Below are 21,560 nucleotides of genomic sequence, written 5' to 3' on the forward strand. Positions count from 1 at the left end.
CCATCAATTGCCTTAAAACTTGTATCACAAAAAAGAGTTAACCTGTGCAGTTTGATGGTAAGATGTAATTTTTTTTTTTTTTTTTACTTTACACTGCACTTTTACCCCCAATAAAATGTTATTTCAGACAGTATGGGTTTAAAACGTAATAACGTGATACGTTTTTATATGAATTTTATTCATTATGTTGGTGCTGTCAAAATATAGGGCATGTTCTATGTCTTCTACTGCCAGATCTTAAGTTCGCGCCAACAAAAAACGGTGTGTTCTGTCACATTCGAATCAGTATCAGTGTGTTTCTGTTTTTAACTAGTACCATACTCGCCAGACACTAAAATCAATGGTAGCCCAACGGACAACCTTGTAAATATATATATATATAGTTTAAACATTGTGATTTAATATATATTTTTAAAAATAACTCTTTTATCCATGAACAAGAAGTTTAAACATTAATTATAACATTTACAGTATTACACTTAGAGGTTACATTGCATCATCTTTTGTGATTTATGTACCAAAGTACCTGAGATAAATCTACATAAATCTTATAAATTAATATTGAGTGTTAATTATAATGAGCAACAGTGGCATGGTACTTATTTAAAATCATAATAATGATTCAATAAACATTCTGTTTCTACTAATCATAAGTAAAACCTCATGACTGACATCCTGTGAAGTATGCCGGAATTATACCTATTTCTGTGATTACTTTTATGTCAGAAACCATATTTATTAATTGTACCAAAATAATCCTTTGAAGCGTACTCTTGTTACCAACATTTTATGGTACTAACATACAAAACTAACTGATAAAAATATTGTTTATATACCGTAGCTAATTGGTATTTCCGTTGTCTTGCTGTGACATGTAATTTTAACATTCGTAACATTGTGTGTATTGCTGTCAACTCATGTCGGAGGTGTTGTTAGAACTAAATTGGATAGTTTATATATGGCAACATTGATATGTCAATACACAGCCTGTTTAATCAGCAGCAACATGCTTCATAGGCATTACGATGACAACAAACATAATAAACGTCTTTTTATAACTGTGCTTTTTAAAAAATAAAATATATCCCACAATTCTCACTTCGGTAAACGTTAAACTATCGGGACAATTCGGCCTGTTACTTTGTCAGAAACTGAAATTAGCCGACGTTTTCCGAATGAAAACAAAAATGCAGAGTTACTTCCCTTACATTGTGTATGTTATTTTAGCGAAAGTAGATTGAATTTTGTTGTATGCTTATGGCGGGAGGTGTTATTAGGACTAAATTGGATAGTTATATATATGGCAACACTGAATGTCAATACACAGCCATGGTAGCTTGAATTTTGTTTATGCTTACAACATAAGGTTTTCCTGGGAGAAACTTTTTTCTTGCAGGAGATTTGATAAAATACCAGGAGTCTCGCGCGCATTCTGGGAGAGTTGACAGGTCTATACATCATATACAAATTACAAAACATTACACAAGATTGCCTGCAGAGTATGATTATTAACGTTAAGTAAATCCATGAAAGGAGTCTTGATCACAGATTAAAACCCATTTGTTTTAAGAACATACCAAACGACTGCTACGTGGTCTCGTGGTATCTATTCTTGCGCTAATAAACTTGTGCAGTAAATAGAAATTGAAAACAACCTATATGAAGTTCTGTATATTTATTTGACACATAAATCAATATGTATTTTTCAGCTTGAGTGTTAAACATTCATTGATTGGTTGATTGATTCGGTCGTCTGTTCATTCATACATACATGTATGTTATAAGACTTGTATAATAAACTTCAACTTGTATCACATATTTTCTTTATTTCCTTTGAAACCTTCCTCAAATTGCTGTTCACACTGTTAAACATGTACATATGTTTGTTGTGGTAAACCACACTTAGTCAGAATGTGTGATTTGTTGTCCATATATGTTTATTCTTACCTCCACAGACTGGTATCACAATGCTTGATGACAACGTTCCTGAAGACCGCTATGTGTACATGATCTGCGTGGTGACTGGTTGGTGGGTGCAGGCTGGCACCACCTCCAGAGTGTTCATGTACCTGTGTGGGAAGAATGGACTATCTTCACGACATGCCCTGTTTAGCAGGAGTAAGGACCTCTTCACATCTGGTGCCGAGAACTGGTTTCTTCTCAAGACCACCAGAAGTCTGGGCCACCTTAGATCTGTGGTCATATGGCATGACAACAGTGGACACCAGCCATCTTGGTATGTAGGACTGTTTTTGTTCTCTCGTACACAGTGCTTAAATAGAGGATTCATCACGAGTATTTTTTAATATGGAAAATATCAACAGAGTCTATGTAATCAGTATTTGTCGAGGCTCTGCCGAGACATATACCGATTAACTAGACGAGGTTGATATTTTACATATTAAAAAACACGAGTACCGAATTCTATTTATCCTATAACGCTTGTAAAGTAACATTTTAGTTATTTTTTTAGTAAATCACAGTACTAAAGTCACCACCATCGATAATATATATATATATATATATATATATATATGACGTCATCACAATTAGTAAAGATTAGTTTGACGTCACGCATTTTAACTAAATATTTGAAAACATTACGCTCAGGTACACGGGTCTTGATGGCTAGTAAGCAAATGACCCATCCACGGCAACACATTACCTCGAGACCTTGCAAATTTGCATACCATTATTAAACGGGTTAATACAGTAAATTATCACATGGGTTTATGACGTGGATATTATGGGTAAGTTACAGACCTGTCAACCCTCCCGGATTCCGCGGGAGTCTCTCGGTATTTGATCAAATCTCCTTAACCCTGTGCGGGAGACAGTTTCTCCTGTCAAATGACATTTTTGTAAGCATAAAAAAAAAATCGATCCTCTTTTGTCAAAATAACAGAAGGGAAGTAACTCTGCCTTTTTTTCTCATTCGGAAAATGTCGACTACTTTTGGTTTCTGAGAATGTAACAGGCCGAATTGTCCCGACTGTTTAACCTTTGCCGAAGTGAGAATTGTGGGATAGCCTATTCATATTGTTAAAAAAGCCACATGGAGTTTATAAAATGACGTGTTATTATAATGCTTGTTGTCATCGTAATGGCTACGAAGCGTGTTGCCGCTAATTCAACAGGCTGTGTATTGACATTCAGTGTTGCCATATAAAAAAACAAAACTATCCAATTTAGTTCTAATAACACCTCTGAATTGTAAAATGTCTTCCCACTGGATTACATAATGCAACTATGACGAATCTGAACTGCCAGACTCCGAGTTGACAGCGATACACACGATGCATGTTAAAATCACATGTCACAGCAATGTGTTTTACGACAACGAAAAGACCAATTAGCTGTATAAACATACTTGTGTCAGTTAATTTTGTATGTTTGTGCAGTAAAATGTTGGTTATAAGGGTACACTTCAAGAAATTATTTTTGTACAATTAAAAAATGTTGTGTTTGACATTGACACAAAGTTACTCACGGAAATGGGTATAATTCCGGTATATTTCACACGATGTCCGTAATGAGGTTTTACTTATGATTAATGAAAATACAATGTTTATTGTATCATTATAATGATTTTAAATAAGTACCACGCCACCGTTCCTCATTATAGTAAAAACTGAATATTAATTTTTAAGATTTATATAAATTTGTCTTTGGTACTTGGGTACACTAACCACAAATGATAATGTAACGCAACCTGTAAGGCTGTAAGTGTAATACCGTAAATGTACTAATTAAAAAATTTTATTTCTTGTTCATGTTCTTAACATTTTTGGATAAAAAATTTTTTTTTTTTTAAATATGTATTAAATCATAATAATATTTAAACTTACAAAAAAAAAAATAAAATATTTTAATTTTTTTTTTTTTTTTAATGCCAAGATCTAAGGTTAAGAAGTATACTCTTCAAAAAAAGAAACGCAAAAGGGTACAAATGGGTTATAACTCCGATTTTATGTTTCCTACCGGTTCATGCTTTGTGAATATAAGGTCATTGCATGTCCCAAACACATTCCCACGGTTACATTCGATAAAACGCAGCTACTGTACAATAAAGTTCCAAAATGTGAATATTCGCAAAAACGCAGCCACGTGCAAACCATGTCACCACTGCACGTGCGTTGTCTGCACGTGCAACATGAACACCGACAGTATAAAAGTGCAGGGTGTTTGCTTGCCTGGCCTCTGTATCTGGCCGACAGTTGACAATCCAGGACATGCCACGTCTCAGTGAACCGCAGAGAAACAATGCCATCGGCCGACTAGACGCAGGCGAATCCAGAACGGCCGTTGCCAGGGCATTCCATGTGTCCCCAAGCACCATCTCCAGACTGTGGGACCGTTACCAGCAACATGGATCAACACGTGACCTCCCTAGATCCGGTCGACCACGGGTCACTACCCCCGGGCAGGACCTCTACATCCGGGTACGCCACCTTCGGGAACGATTGACTACTGCCACCTCCACAGCCGCAGCAATACCAGGTTTGCGCAGGATATCCGACCAGACCGTACGGAACCGCCTACGTGAGGTAGGAATTCGTGCCAGGTTCCAGTTCGAGGTGTCATCTTAACACCACAACACCGTCGACTTCGACTGCAGTGGTGCCAGATTCATCGACAATGGCCTCAACTGCGATGGAGACAGGTGTGGTTCAGTGACGAGTCCCGATTTCTGCTCCGACGTCATGATGGAAGATGTCGCGTGTATAGGCGTCGTGGTGAACGTTATGCGGCAAACTGCGTGCAGGAAGTGGACAGATTCGGCGGGGGTAGTGTCATGGTGTGGGCAGCCATCTCACATACTGGCAGAACTGATCACTGTGCCTGGTCCACGTGCAGGGCAACCTGAATGCACAGGGCTACATTGACCAGATCCTCCGGCCACACATCGTTCCAGTTATGGCCAACGCCAACGCAGTGTTCCAACATGACAACGCCAGGCCTCACACAGCACGTCTCACAACGGCTTTCCTACAGAACAACAACATTAATGTCCTTCCTTGGCCATCGATATCACCGGATTTGAACCCAATTGAGCATCTATGGGTACGAGTTGGACCGACGCCTCCGACAGCGACAACCACAGCCCCAGACCCTGCCCGAGCTGGCAGCAGCCTTGCAGGCCGAGTGGGCCACCATCCCCCGGGATGTCATCCGTACTCTGGTTGCTTCAATGGGTAGGCGGTGCCAGGCAGTTGTCAACACACGCGGAGGCCACACCCGGTATTGACTCCAGATGACCTTGACCTTGGTGGTGTGTCCTATCACTTACTCACAATGGACTAGAGTGAATTGTGAACAATCCTGCAACATTTGGTAATTATCGGACTCACCATTCAATAATTAAATCAATTCTCCAAATGTTACGACAATGTGGTTTTGCGTTTCTTCTTTTGAAGAGTATATATATGACACTATAAAGTATTCATATAACTTATTGTAATAATGTTTTTTTTAAATCTTGCGATTTTGGGTTAAATTGTGTGAATTTAACAAATCTCCTGCTTTTTCAACACACACCTCCTGCTTTCTCTTGACTAAAGGTTGACAGGTCTGGTAAGTTACAGGATAAATAAATATATATAAATAATATTTTCATATACTTACAATTTGTGACACCCAATGGCCGATGTGTATTTTTGTGCTGGGGTGTTGTTAAACATTCATACATTCACTGTCTTATGTGTGTAGGACTGTTTTTGTTTTATGTATTGTATTCTCAGACAAATCACTGTCTTATGTGTGTAGGACTGTTTGTGTTTTATGTATCATATTCTCAGACAAATCACTGTCTTATGTGTGTAGGACTGTTTTTGTTTTATGTATCATATTCTCAGACAAATCACTGTCTTATATGTATGTAGGACTGTTTTTGTTTTATGTATCGGTATTCTCAGACAAATCACTGTCTTATGTGTGTAGGACTGTGTTTGTTTTATGTATCATCTGACTCCAAACCCTGTCTTATGTGAGTGCTCCGTTTTTGCTTTATGTATGTATTCTCAGACAAATCACTGTCTTATGTGTGTAGGACTGTTTTTGTTTTATGTATCATATTCTCAGACAAATCACTGTCTTATGTGTGTAGGACTGTTTTTGTTTTATGTATTATATTCTCAGACAAATCACTGTCTTATGTGTGTAGGACTGTTTTTGTTTTCTGTATTATATCAGACAAATCACTGTGTAGGACTGTTTTTGGGTTTATGTATTATATTCTCAGACAAATCACTGTTTTATGTGTGTAGGACTGTTTTTGTTTTATGTATTATATTCTCAGACAAATCACTGTTTTATGTGTGTAGGACTTTTTGTTTTATGTATTATATTCTCAGACAAATCACTGTTTTATGTGTGTAGGACTGTTTTTGTTTTATGTATTATATTCTCAGACAAATCGCTGTTTTATGTTATGTAGGTACCTGAAAGAAATTGTTGTCAAGGATGTCCAGACTGAAGAGGTATGGCACTGTCTCTATGATGAATGGCTCAGCCTTGATAAAGGACTGGGAACTCTTCAAGCAGACATCCCAGCCATTGCAGATGCAACTTTTGCAAAGAAGCGTTTCTACCAGTTCATGCACACAACCAGTCGCGACTTCCGCAATGGACACATCTGGATCAGCATCTTCTCCAAACCTCCGGCAAGCCGTTTTATGCGTACCCAGCGACTCATGTGTGCTCTCTGTATTCTTCTGTCGACAATGCTAACTAACATCATGTTCCACGGAATTCCACGAGATGATCCCGAATACCAGGTTGATTACGGAGATTTTCACCTCTCACTGGTGGACTTTGTAATCGGAATCGAGAGTGCCTTGATAGTGTTTCCTATCAATTTGATCATCATCTTGTTGTTTAAATTAACCAAACTGAAACCTGACACTGTACTGGAATCAGGGGAACCTGTGGACGACACAATCAAACTTCACAAAGAAAAGAAAAATATATGTTCTAAGTTTAGGTATTTGAAAATTTAACTAAAAATAATTTTTTTCCAATCCTTCATATTTCATATATGTTCTGATGGAAAGAAATAGAGTTAACATGGTTTCTGAGGACCAAATTTAATTCCCTACTAGTAGATTAGTGTTTACATAAAATACAAAGATGAGGTATGGGAATTGAATATCAGTAATGAGCAAGCCACTCATCAACACTTGCATTTTTCTGATACTCTGATTGAAGGTACTGATGTTACTCACTATTTGCTGTTACTAGTTCTGTGATTCCTTATTTCCTTCCATCAGTATGTATTACATTACTGACATCAAAGTAAGCATGGTATGTGGTAACGCACATATAGGTTCCCAGTTAGACAAATTTATCGTTTATAATTTTCTCAATTATTATTACTGGAAAATTACTTTTCTTGTTGTATTGATACTTGTATGTGTATCTTGTATATGAACAATACACAATTGATAAACATTTGGGTGATGGTATTTTTGTTTTAATATATGGAACGAAGTACCGTTCTCGACTTTGTTCACTCACGTGCGCTAACGTCCTGGTAGCTTGAGCATACATTCTCATCTTACATCAATGCCTGTATGAAATGAGCGGCCATATTGCATGGTACATCAATGCCTGTATGAAATGAGCGGCCATATTGCATCTTACATCAATGCCTGTATGAAATGAGCGGCCATATTGCATGGTACATCAATGCCTGTATGAAATGAGCGGCCATATTGCATGGTACATCAAAGACTGTGGTGTGTATGAAATGTCGGGGATGGTGCATATAAAACATCCTTGCTACTATGGAAAAGAGTGGCCCATATTGCTTGGTACATCAATGCTTGTATTGTATGAGTTGTCCATATTGCATCTTACAATCTATGCATATAGTGATAATGTATATATATATAACATTATTTACCCACAAAAAAATATAGTACCAAACAAAAATATATTGCATATGGTACATCAATGCCTGCATATAAAATGAGCGGCCATATTGCATGGTACATCAATGCCTGTAAAATGTTTTAATATTGCATCTTACATCAATGCCTGTATGAAATGAGCGGGTCATTGCATGGTAATACAATGCCTGTATGAAATAATATTGCATGGTACATCAACTGTAGGGTAAATGAGTATTAATATTGCATATACATCATAACTGTATGAAATGAGCGGCCATATTCAGGGTACATCAATGCCTGTATGAAATGAGCGGCCATATTGCATGGTACATCAATCACCTGTTGAAATGAGGGTATGCTCCATATTAATACAATCTATATCATATGTAAACAATGAAATGAGCGGCCAAGGGTATGGTCCAGTATTAATACAACAAATATATCAAATGAGCGGCCATATTGCATCTGAGAATCAAGTGGTGTATGAAATATTAATACCATCATTGCATTTGTACACAAGTGTGCCTGTATGAAATGAGCGGCCATATTGCTGTTGAGTATTAATACATGGTACATCAATGCCTGTATGAAATGAGCGGCCATATTGCAATAAATACATCATCATGCCTGTATGAAATGAGCGGCCATATTGCATGGTACATCAATGCCTGTATGAAATGAGCGGCCATATTGCATGGCGCAGGATGTAGACAGGTGCGAGATCGGTCTAGGATCAATCGCTGTCGCTATTTAGCTATTTCTCGTTCAAGCCAGTGCCCCACAACTGGTGTAACAAAGACTGTGGTATGTATAATCCTGTCTGGGACGGTGCATATAAAATATCCCTTGCTACTAATCGAAAAGAGTGGCCCATGGCTTCGCAGTAGTGGGTTTCTTCTCATTATAACTCAAGGGTATGCTCCAGTATTAAAGCCGCACACCCTAGTTCCATCCAGCGAAAATAAATTATAATTTGGTTAATCTACAAATCTGTATCACACTTGGATCACGTGTTTATCAAATGGAGTGAAAAAGCAGGTTTTATATCGATAAATACCATGGGAATCCCCATGTCCCAATTGCTTGAAATAATTTTGAAAGTTAGTATTCTGATGTCACCGGTAGATGTCGCTCGAAGCACAACAATGCCTATGTCACGACAAATTTCACAGACTTGGGGTGCGTTTCTTTCACCTCTCCTGGACATGTTCCAACTGTTCTGTCCTGGTTGTATCCCCTCTCCAGATATCGTAAGACTTAGCAAAATTATTGGTTTTAAGGGTTGGTAACGTTTTGTATTGAGACACTTACTTGTCTGAACTTTATTGTTACTGAAAATGTTCACGAACTGTGAAGAAAAATCTCACAAATGAACAACAACAAATCGGATGTTGATTGCGCGAACCGTGCACGAGAAAACAAACCGAACCAAAATGATAACGGTCACATGGTATACCAACGTCTGTGACATTGAAATGGAAATATCCCCTCTAAAAATAGATTAGTCTGCTCAACGGTTTTTTCTCAGAGGCCCGTGCCACTTTATGAAATACAAAAAATGCATTTTGTGGTATTACAAAAACCAGGATTACCAGGATTACCAAAAAACTCTTCAGGTGAATGGAAATGTATATTCTAAATAATAAACGGTAAGTAAAGTGCAATTTTATTTGTGAAAAAATGGGTTTAATAGCGAAAAACAACGCCATAATGGTTAACAACTAGCCGTAACTAGGGTGTGTCCCTTTAATACAATAAATATATCATCATAACTTTGTAAACAAGTGTCACCTGTTGAGAACTCAAGGGTATGCTCCAGTATTAATACAACAAATATACCATCATAACTTTGTAAACAAGTGTCACCTGTTGAGAACTCAAGGGTATGCTCCAGTATTAATACAACAAATATACCATCATAACTTTGTAAACAAGTGTCACCTGTTGAGAACTCAAGGGTATGCTCCAGTATTAATACAACAAATATATCATCATAACTTTGTAAACAAGTGTCACCTGTTGAGAACTCAAGGGTATGCTCCAGTATTAATACAACAAATATATCATCATAACTTTGTAAACAAGTGTCACCTGTTGAGAACTCAAGGGTATGCTCCAGTATTAATACAATAAATATATCATCATAACTTTGTAAACAAGTGTCACCTGTTGAGAACTTAAGGGTATGCTCCAGTATTAATACAACAAATATATCATAACTTTGTAAACAAGTGTCACCTGTTGAGAACTTAAGGATATGCTCCAGTATTAATACAACAAATATATCATAACTTTGTAAACAAGTGTCACCTGTTGAGAACTTAAGGATATGCTCCAGTATTAATACAACAAATATATCATAACTTTGTAAACAAGTGTCACCTGTTGAGAACTTAAGGATATGCTCCAGTATTAATACAACAAATATATCATAACTTTGTAAACAAGTGTCACCTGTTGAGAACTCAAGGGTATGCTCCAGTATTAATACAACAAACATATCATAACTTTGTAAACAAGTGTCACCTGTTGAGAACTCAAGGATATGCTCCAGTATTAATACAACAAATATATCATAACTTTGTAAACAAGTGTCACCTGTTGAGAACTTAAGGATATGCTCCAGTATTAATACAACAAATATATCATAACTTTGTAAACAAGTGTCACCTGTTGAGAACTTAAGGGTATGCTCCAGTATTAATACAACTTTGTAAACAATATCATCATAACTTTGTAAACAAGTGTCACCTGTTGAGAACTTAAGGATATGCTCCAGTATTAATACAACAAATATATCATAACTTTGTAAACAAGTGTCACCTGTTGAGAACTTAAGGATATGCTCCAGTATTAATACAACAAATATATCATAATAACTATATTGACTATATCACTAAGCACTAACAACTACAAGTAATCATTAACCAACTTTCCAGGACAGACAACACAGTCAGACAAAGAGCAAATCCCAAAACATCTATATTATACAACTTTACTCATTTCTACTGTATCCCCAAACAGCTACATTATACAACTTTACTCATTTCTACTGTATCCCAAAACAGCTACATTATACAATTTTACTCATTTCTACTGTATCCCCAAAACAGCTACATTATACAATTTTGCTCATTTCTACTGTATCCCCAAAACAGCTACATTATACAACTTTACTCATTTCTACTGTATCCCCAAAACAGCTACATTATACAACTTTACTCATTTCTACTGTGTCCCAAAAACAGCTACATTATACAACTTTACTCATTTCTACTGTATCCCAAAACAGCTACATTATACAACTTTACTCATTTCTACTGTATCCCCAAAACAGCTACATTATACATCTTTACTCATTTCTACTGTATCCCAAAACAGCTGCATTATACAACTTTACTCATTTCTACTGTATCCCCAAAACAGCTACATTATACAACTTTACTCATTTCTACTGTATCCCCAAAACAGCTACATTATACAACTTTACTCATTTCTACTGTATCCCAAAACAGCTACATTATACAATTTTACTCATTTCTACTGTATCTCCAAAACAGCTACATTATACAATTTTGCTCATTTCTACTGTATCCCCAAAACAGCTACATTATACAACTCTACTCATTTCTACTGTATCCCAAAACAGCTACATTATACATCTTTACTCATTTCTATTGTATCCCCAAAACAGCTACATTATACAACTTTACTCATTTCTACTGTATCGCCAAAACAGCTACATTGTACAACTTTAATACAACTGTATACTACATTGTACAACTTTACTCATTTCTACTGTATCCCCAAACATCTACATTATACAACTTTACTCATTTCTACTGTATCCCAAAACAGCTACATTATACAACTTTACTCATTTCTACTGTATCCCCAAACAGCTACATTATACAACTTTACTCATTTCTACTGTATCCCCAAAACAGCTACATTATACAACTTTACTCATTTCTACTGTATCCCCAAACAGCTACATTATACAACTTTACTCATTTCTACTGTATTCCCAAACATCTACATTATACAACTTTACTCATTTCTACTGTATCCCCAAAACAGCTACATTATACAACTTTACTCATTTCTACTGTATCCCCAAACATCTACACTATACAACTTTACTCATTTCTACTGTATCCCCAAAACAGCTACACTATACAACTTTACTAATTTCTACTGTATCCCAAAACATCTACATTATACATCTTTATTCATTTCTACTGTATCCCAAAACATCCACATTATACATCTTTATTCATTTCTACTGTATCCCAAAACATCCACATAATACAACTTTACTCATTTCTACTGTATCCCAAAACATCCACATTATACATCTTTATTCATTTCTACTGTATCCCAAAACATCTACATTATACAACTTTACTCATTTCTACTGTATCCCAAAACATCTACATTATACAACTTTACTCATTTCTACTGTATCCCAAAACAGCTACATTATACAACTTTACTCATTTCTACTGTATCCCCAAAACAGCTACACTATACAACTTTACTCATTTCTACTGTATCCCCAAAACAGCTACATTATACAACTTTACTCATTTCTACTGTATCCCCAAACAGCTACACTATACAACTTTACTCATTTCTACTGTATCCCAAAACAGCTACATTATACATCTTTACTAATTTCTACTGTATCCCAAAACATCTACATTATACAACTTTACTCATTTCTACTGTATCCCCAAAACATCTACATTATACAACTTTACTCATTTCTACTGTATCCCCAAAACATCTACATTATACAACTTTACTCATTTCTACTGTATCCCAAAACAGCTACATTATACAACTTTACTCATTTCTACTGTATCCCCAAAACATCTACATTATACAACTTTACTCATTTCTACTGTATCCCCAAACATCTACATTATACAACTTTACTCATTTCAACTGTATCCCCAAACATGTACATTATACAACTTTACTCATTTCTACTGTATCCCCAAAACATCTACATTATACAACTTTACTCATTTCTACTGTATCCCTAAATTCATTGCCTGATTTGATTTGTTAACCTTTTCACTTTGTTTTGTGTTTCTTTCAGATTGCCATGGTACTTTATTTATGTTGCCTATTTCATAGCAATCACAACCTCCCTTGTCTGCTCATACTTTGTGATGCTGTATGGACTCAAGTACGGCTATAACAAAAGTTTGGCATGGGTCATTTCTTTCTTCACGTCGTTCTTCCAGAGTGCACTTGTTACAGAACCAGTCAAGGTTTTAGCTGTAGCATTCCTGCTCACTATGATATTCAGACAAAACATGCAGTATGACAGTGGAAAGCAACAGCAAACAGCAGGTATACAGAGGGTCCACCCATAAATCATAAAGTCTGCTGCGAACAAGCCCCTTTGATGATGTGTTTTCTGTAAAATCGTTAAGTCTGCTGCGAACAAGCCCCTTTGATGATGTGTTTTCTGTAAAATCGTTAAGTCTGCTGCGAACAAGCCCCTTTGATGATGTGTTTTCTGTAAAATTGTTAAGTCTGCTGCGAACAAGCCCCTTTGATGATGTGTTTTCTGTAAAATTGTTAAGTCTGCTGCGAACAAGCCCCTTTGATGATGTGTTTTCTGTACTTTGTAAATTAAAACATTATACATAGACGTTTACTAATTCATAAACAAAAGTGAACTCATTTCCTAGTGACATCATTGCCCCTCCCAAGGTATCAAAAATATATTGAATACAGTTGAGGGCTATCATTTTATTCATCTTAAAGCATGAAATTTAAGACAAAAGAATTTGTTTTGTTTGTGTGATATATAGAGATACCTTAACATAGCCATTCGCTGTAGTTCAATCCCAAACGTAAATATCAATGTTTTTAAATATTGATAAAACACTTCCTGTTCAAGTAATAAATCAACAAGCCTTATTTTATGACACTGATAACATCAGGACCATTTGTATCAGCAAACCCGCCCCCTTCAGCACTCATTGTACCTGAAGGGTAATATGTAGCCCAGTGGTCAAGTGCTCGCCTCATGTGCACTCATAACCAGCGCACCACAACTGGTATATCAAAGGTCGTGGTATGTGCTGTCCTGTTTATGGGATGGTGCATAAAAAGGATCCCTTGCAACTAATGGAAAAATGTAGCGGGTTTCCTGTCAATGATTGTCAAAATGACCATATTTTGGACATCTAATAGTATTAATAAATCAATGTACTTTAGTGGTGGTGTTAAACAAAAGACATTTCTTCATTGTACCTGATGTTCAAACCCATAGCTTTATGGTCAGTCGTCTTTCATTGTACCTGATGTTCAAACCCATAGCTTTATGGTCAGTCGTCTTTCATTGTACCTGATGTTCAAACCCATAGCTTTATGGTCAGTCATCTTTTTCTGACAATTTTTTTTTTACCTTTATATAACATTTGGACAAAATCTGAAACTGATTTATATTTAAAATTTCCGATGTTAATATTTAAAAAGTTTATCTTGGAAAATTAAAGCATCACCTCTAAAACACATCAATTACCCAGTACATCTCCCAAAGTCATGTATCAGTAAATAGGAGCTAAAACACATCAATTACCCAGTACATCTCCCAAAGTCATGTATCAGTAAATAGGAGCTAAAACACATCAATTACCCAGTACATCTCCCAAAGTCATGTATCAGTAAATAGGAGCTAGTATGAAGACACAGTTGGGTTCACCGGCCTCGGTAGCGCAGTGCTTAAGCGATCTGTCTCCAGACTGGTAGGTACTGGGTTCGGATCCTAGTCGAGGCATGGGATTTTTAATCCAGATTCCGACTCCAAACCCTGAGTGAGTGCTCCGCAAGGCTTAATGGGTAGGTGTAAACCACTTGCACAGACTAGTGATCCATAACTGGTTCAATAAAGGCCATGGTTTGTGCTATCCTGCCTGTGGGAAGTGCAAATAAAAGATCCCTTGCTGCCTATCGTAAAAGCGTAGCCTATGTGGCGACAGCGGGTTTCCTCTAAAAAAAAAAAAAGTATCAGAATGACCATATGTTTGACGTCCAATAGCCAATGATAAGATAAAAATTAATTGTGCTCTAGTGGCGTCGTTGAATAAAGCAAACTTTACTTTACAGTTGTGTTGATGTTCTCATTTCACTACTTTGCAGATGAGGAGGACGAGTTCTACGTGCGAGATGATTATACGAAATTATCTCCACAGTACATTATACCTGTGTCACAACACCTCCTTAGAAACGTCCGTACTCGAATCATCATGGACCAGCGCACTTGGGAGATTCTGATGGAAATCCTGCTGTATTTCACATTTGTTGCCATAGTGTTGCTGGTGGTTTTGGGCCACAGTGATGTGAAAGAGTCTTACAGTGTTACCAATAGCATTGAGAATATCTACATCCGTACATTTGAACATAACCGAACTAAATATTTTTATAAAGTAAGATCCCTTTCATATTAATTCTTTTTTCTTCCCCCCCCCCCCCCAGATCACAAACATAGCAGTGTCAGGGATGGGAGCACTAAATCACTGCTGTACATATAATAAATATACAACACGTATATATAAACACACACAAACATGTACATGCACATATTTATCATATAATATCTTACATTTTCAGTTCAATCAAAGTACAGTGAAACCTCGTTAGTCCGGACTCCATTACTCCGGAAACCTCTAACGGTTTTATCACAAAACGAAACGACTACCCAGTAGAAGTTATTCGTCCATATTCAGCATCCGGAATGTCCATAATTCTGAATGAAATGTTAAAAAAAGGCAAATGTGCTCGTTTAGTGGCTGTTGTTAAAAGTAAAGCACAAACAAGGAATCGACTTTACAGTTGGCTGCACGGGATTTGACTGCAGTTTATTTAACCATTCACTATGTCTGTTTAGTGCAGAGAGCACAAGTGTTCACAAGTGTTTGATGTTTTTTTAAATATAATTTCTTTGATCTACGACCAGAGCTGTTTGATTTTATGAAAAAAATAAGAGTATTTTATTTTTGATCTACACAGTACCCCATGACTCGTTTTGTGTACCCTCCTAACTTACCTGTACATTACTGACCTCCTCATAATAGAAACTCAAGAGTACAGTCACCCAAAATAAAGACAAAGGAAACGTCTTTATCATTATTGCTACCAACACTGGCTCGGGACTCTTTCACAAGTGGAACAATTCTGATTGGAAATCCTGCTGCTAGGGGCACATTTATCATGTCCGCTAGTATTGCTGGTGGTAGATATAGGCCACAATTGAATTTCGCCAGTCTTATACGTTTACCAATAGCTGTAAACGTAAAAACTTTAAACTACATCCGTATATTTGAGAAACAATACCGAACTAACAATTTTTGGAAAAAGTAACTCAACCACTTGGCCTAGATTTACAACATTTTTTTTACGATTAATAAAATTTTAAACTTGTTGTCGCCCCCCCCCAAACCCCCAGATCAACAATGTAACATAAACAGTATTTCAGGGATCGCATTTTCTAACTACAATCACTGCAGTACATATAATAAATATACAACACGTATATATACACACACACAAACATGTACATACACATATTTATCATATAATATCTTACATTTTCAGTTCAATCAAAGTATGCGATATTTTTCAGATCACATACTTTAAGAATTTGATAACTTTGCAAATTGGATGTAAATTAATCTAGGTCACGGCACTAGATTTATTGACATTTAAGCAAACGTACTTGGTTGACACTCCATAATTGACGTATGCATTCATAGTCATCGAATAAGAACATTTCAATGGCAATTTGACCCTGAAAGCTGTCCAGCGTTCAGAAAACAAACAACGTTAATCCCTAGTTTGTTTTGATGTAAGGACATCCAAAATTACGTCATTCGAGTTTGACGTAATTTCCATTCAAAAATACACCACACCACTTATTCTTACCTCATTTGAATATCTAGTAATGGCGGACTTGAATTAAAGTTAAGTGTACAGTTTACAAAAAAATGTATTAAGTTTGAGATTATATGATAAAGAGGTTATTACCCTCGTGTATTTCGGTATCGTCAATATCATATATTAGGAATAAAAATATAGAGGCTATTTCATGGGGTCAACGAGTTTTTTCGAATATAATATGGTTTTCACACATTATTGACATAAAAATGATTGGTGAAATGTGAAAACTTTGGTGTCAGTCCCTTTATTTTCACGAGTTGACCACGGGCGTGTCTGACCAACATTTAAAAGGGACACCTCCTGTAAATTAGATTGTTTTTAAAAAGGACGCCTACGGTTACAATAAGATATAAAATAATTAATGGCACACCACCCACTTTTCCATGTAACACAAAGTGATAAAAGGGACACGATGACATTAAGAGGTAATGGCACACCACCCACTTTTCCATGTAACACAAAGTGATCAAACCAACGATGACATTATTTTAATTGAAATTAATTATAATACCCGTCTGAGTGAATATCCAGTTTTGTATTGCAACCCATAAGTTTGGAACCTTAAAGCATTTGAAAAATAGATGTGGTAAGGTTTCTGAATGGTTGTTAAAAATGACACCTGTTTGACTCAACATAATAATAATATATAAGAAAGTGTTAGTAGCTAAGATTTCGTGAAGTAGTCTATTGAAACCATAGTAATGTTAGCCAAGATTTCAAGAACTAGTCTATTGAAACCATACTAATGTTAGCTAAAATTTCGTGAACTAGTCTATTGAAACCATACTAATGTTGGCTAAGATTTCGTGAACTAGTCTATTGAAACCATACTAATGTTGGCCAAGATTTCGTGAACTAGTCTATTGAAACCATACTAATGTTGGCCAAGATTTCGTGAACTAGTCTATTGAAACCATACTAATGTTGCACTGAAATGGTAGTATATAATAACTTGCCCATTCACTTGATACAAAGATGAAACCTTGATTGGTGTATTTAGCTTGTAATTTTGGAGTGATATTTTATGTATTAAACTTTGGCTAAATGACAGAATACTCATTGATCGTAAGTTATTTCTAAATATGAAACGCTATTTTAAAGCGGCAGTATCCGGAATAGTTTTATTATTTAAGCATATAGAACAGAAAATCCAATTACGTTTGGTGCATATATGATGCCACACTCCGCCTTGGTTTCACTATGCTGGCTTATCCAGGTCAAAAACAAAGCCAGTATTTTGATAGTGGGACACTTTTGACGGGCTCCTACCGATCTCGGTTTTCATCAGCTTATCACAAGTGTGAAATTCCCCAACAAGAGATCACGCGAGATTTCGCAATTTTTGAACAAATTTAACTGTCTTGATTGAGGAGTCGTCTCATATCTCCAAAATATATTTATATCCATAGAGGTATGGTACAACGCCTTTCCAGGGGTCGGTGGGTGGGGGATTTGCCTTGAAATATTGACAGTAGCCAGCTGTTGGCATACGCATTAAATGTAAGGCTATATGTTATTTTTATTCATTACTTAGACCTAGCAGGTTTCCAAGGCACGTGTGCAGGGATTTCAGCGGGGTTGGGGTTATAGACTGTGTTGAGCGAAGTTTATATGGCGCCATACTCCCACAAAAAATACATTTCAATTTTTTTTTTAAGCTTAGGCAAGTAATGGTTTCGACCTCCAATACCCTTCCCCTGCACATGCACCCGATTCCTCTCTAAGATTATATGTCAAAATTACCAAATGTTAGACATCCAACAGCAGATGGAAGGAAGGATAGGATATGTTTTATTTAACGATGCACTCAACACATTTTATTTACGGATGTATGGCGTCGGGTGATTATTAAATGAATATGCTCTAACTTTGATGTCGTTATACACCCCCCTAACTTTACCCTTTCCAAACGAAAGAATATTTATTTGAATTTGTTGATTTTAACACTTAATTTAAGAAGTGAAAACGTTCATTGTCTACTTTAGTATATTTTATTAAAAATATATACATGATTAATGTGTTACTAGTATACAAACTAAACTTTGAAAATTCTACTAACACTTTATAAAATAATAATTCTGAAATAGGAAGGTACGATTGTCGATAATACGTTGTCAAGATCAAACCGGTTTTAACGAAAGTCTCTAGTACCGTATCCTCAACCGAACGTTCTTCGCACAGCGCAAGATTTCTCTTTTAATTTTTTTAGACGAACCCTACAGTTTGAAATCGGCAAACGCACGTGTTAACTGAAACTGACAACAGGCTGTCGTTTGTACTTTGCCGAACTATGGCGGCATAGGCGACGAATCAAGCGTATACTTTTGACGATCACCGTGTTTTAAAAGTGCATTTGAGCTTGTATTTCATATTTGTACATGATGTTATAATATGGTAACCAGAGAATGTAATTTTAAAAAAGGAATTATTGTTTATAAACGACGTTATTGACGAAAAAGGTGATATTTTAACATATGACCAGTTCATAAAAAAGTACAATACATGTATATCCACCAAATGTATTAGCTATGCTTCGTTAACAAATGCAGTAAAACGTACATATATAGTTTATGTATTTAGAATTTAATGAGTTGTACATATCCTTGCATCCTCTTTGACTTTTTAGTTAAGATTTAAGTTTAAATGGAAGAATGGGATTATTATCCAATTTAAATCTGTCATCTTTCAAATTATTTAAACTATATGTATGTATGTATGTATAAGTTTATGGTCAGTAATACTGAATACATTTATGGTCAGTAACATCGAATAAGTTTTTGGTCATTAACATCGAAGTAGGTTATGGTCAGTAATATTGAATAAGTTGATGGTCAGTAATATTAAATAAGTTGATGGTCAGTAATATTGAATAAGTTGATGGTCAGTAATATCGAATAAGTTTATGGTCAGTAATATTGAATAAGTTGATGGTCAGTAATATTGAATAAGTTTATGGTCAGTAATATCGAATAAGTTTAGGGTCAGTAATATCGAATGAGTGTTAGGTCAGTAATATCGAATAAGTTTAGGGTCAGTAGTATCGAATGAGTGTTAGGTCAGTAATATCGAATAAGTTTAGCTTCAGTAATATTGAATAAGTTTATTCTCAGTAACGATGAATAAGTTTATGGTCAGTAATATCGAATAAGTTTAGGGTCAGTAATATTGAATAAGTTTATGGTCAGTAATATCAAATAATTTGATGGTCAGTAATATTGAATAAGTTTATGGTTAGTAATATTGAATAAGTTAATGGTCAGTGTTATGATCACTAACATCGAATAAGTTTATGTTCAGTAACAATGAATCAGTTTATGGTCAGTAATATGGAATAAGTTTAGGGTCAGTAATATCGAATAAGTTTAGGGTCAGTAACATCGAATAAGTTGATGGTCAGTAACATCGAATAAGTTGATGTTCACTAACATCGAATTAGTTGATGGTCAGTAACATCGAATAAGTTGATGGTCACTAACATCGAATTAGTTGATGGTCAGTAATATTGAATAAGTTTATGGTCAGTAACATCGAATAGGCGAGATATTTAATTCTGCTGAATTAGTTTTGATGTTAAGCGACTCAGTTAACTACCGGGTTTGCTGTTTTAGATACATGCTTGTAACTAGGTGATATCCATTTTGTATTTGACCATTTGCGGACTTTCATGCTGGTTTTACAGTAACAAATTGAGTTTTATATACATGTTTATCCTTCTTCTTTTTTTTTACAGGTAACCGACTCACACACTATGTGGGAATATTTGAATGAAACGTTTTTGGAAAATGTTTCCGGGTTCTCCACTCCAGTTTCACATAAAGTATCATTTCTTGTGGGAAGGACAAGATTGCGACAAATAAGAATACACAAAGGTAATCTGGAACTCAGGAAACCTGCTTAAGAAAATTTTGAGTATAGACTCAAATGTCTTGTTTTTTTTATCCTTTCTGTTTTCATCCAACTGCCCATTTTCTTTTTATTCCTTTGAATTCCATGTCATTTCTTCCCGATCTGGCAACTCCTCCTTTCTTTCAACTGCTTTTGCTATCCACCTTCACATCCCAGTCCTTGTCTCTCCAACTGTGACAGGTGCTTGTCTCTTGTAGCTATCCATGCCACACACCTGTCATTTCCCATCACCTTTTAGCTGTGGTCTTATAGTTCAGTCATTAAACGGTCGAGTTTCAACAAAAATTTCAGAAAAGGTTTCTTTTGTACCTCTACATCAATAATACCAAAGTTTACCAAAATCTGACGTGGAGAAATACCTCAAATTAGGTCAAATCCAGAATGGCCCCCATCAAAATTAACAAAACAAATGAAGAAAAAACATCATAAATATGGAACCAATCAAGATAAAGACATGTATGACATCCAGTCACATTAGCTGGAAAAGAATGAATGAATGAATGTTTAATGACACCCCAGCATACATCGGCTATTGGGTGTCAAACTATGGTAATGAAAACAAGTAAGGTGATGATCAACATCAATATAAAAATTCAAGATTTAAATAAAAACAGTGTAAAGAACTGTGCAAAAATACAAATATTACAGAGATACTGACTTTTACTCAAAATTTCAATTTGTGCTGTATTGGCCATTCTCAAAGAGAATGTTACACCCCTGCACCACGGTGAGGTTACAGCACGCGCAGGGGTAGCTGGAACAGATGCATACAATGGAAATTATATTTCATATTCAGAGTTG

The 21,560-nt window shown here is 35.9% G+C and overlaps 1 protein-coding gene across 1 annotated transcript in view; it reads left to right on the forward strand.

The window, feature by feature from the left end:
* LOC121386555 (polycystic kidney disease protein 1-like 2) overlaps positions 1–21,560 on the forward strand; it is a 119,418-nt gene that overhangs the window by 90,508 nt on the left and 7,350 nt on the right. Inside the window, exons 12-16 of the mRNA XM_041517495.1 lie at positions 1,956–2,236; positions 6,437–6,982; positions 13,000–13,256; positions 15,057–15,343; positions 20,584–20,722. Coding sequence (XP_041373429.1) covers positions 1,956–2,236; positions 6,437–6,982; positions 13,000–13,256; positions 15,057–15,343; positions 20,584–20,722 — 1,510 coding nt within the window. The remainder of the gene's footprint in view (positions 1–1,955; positions 2,237–6,436; positions 6,983–12,999; positions 13,257–15,056; positions 15,344–20,583; positions 20,723–21,560) is intronic.

The sequence above is a fragment of the Gigantopelta aegis genome, chromosome 12 (genome assembly GCF_016097555.1).
Source record: "Gigantopelta aegis isolate Gae_Host chromosome 12, Gae_host_genome, whole genome shotgun sequence".
Taxonomy (NCBI): domain Eukaryota; kingdom Metazoa; phylum Mollusca; class Gastropoda; order Neomphalida; family Peltospiridae; genus Gigantopelta; species Gigantopelta aegis.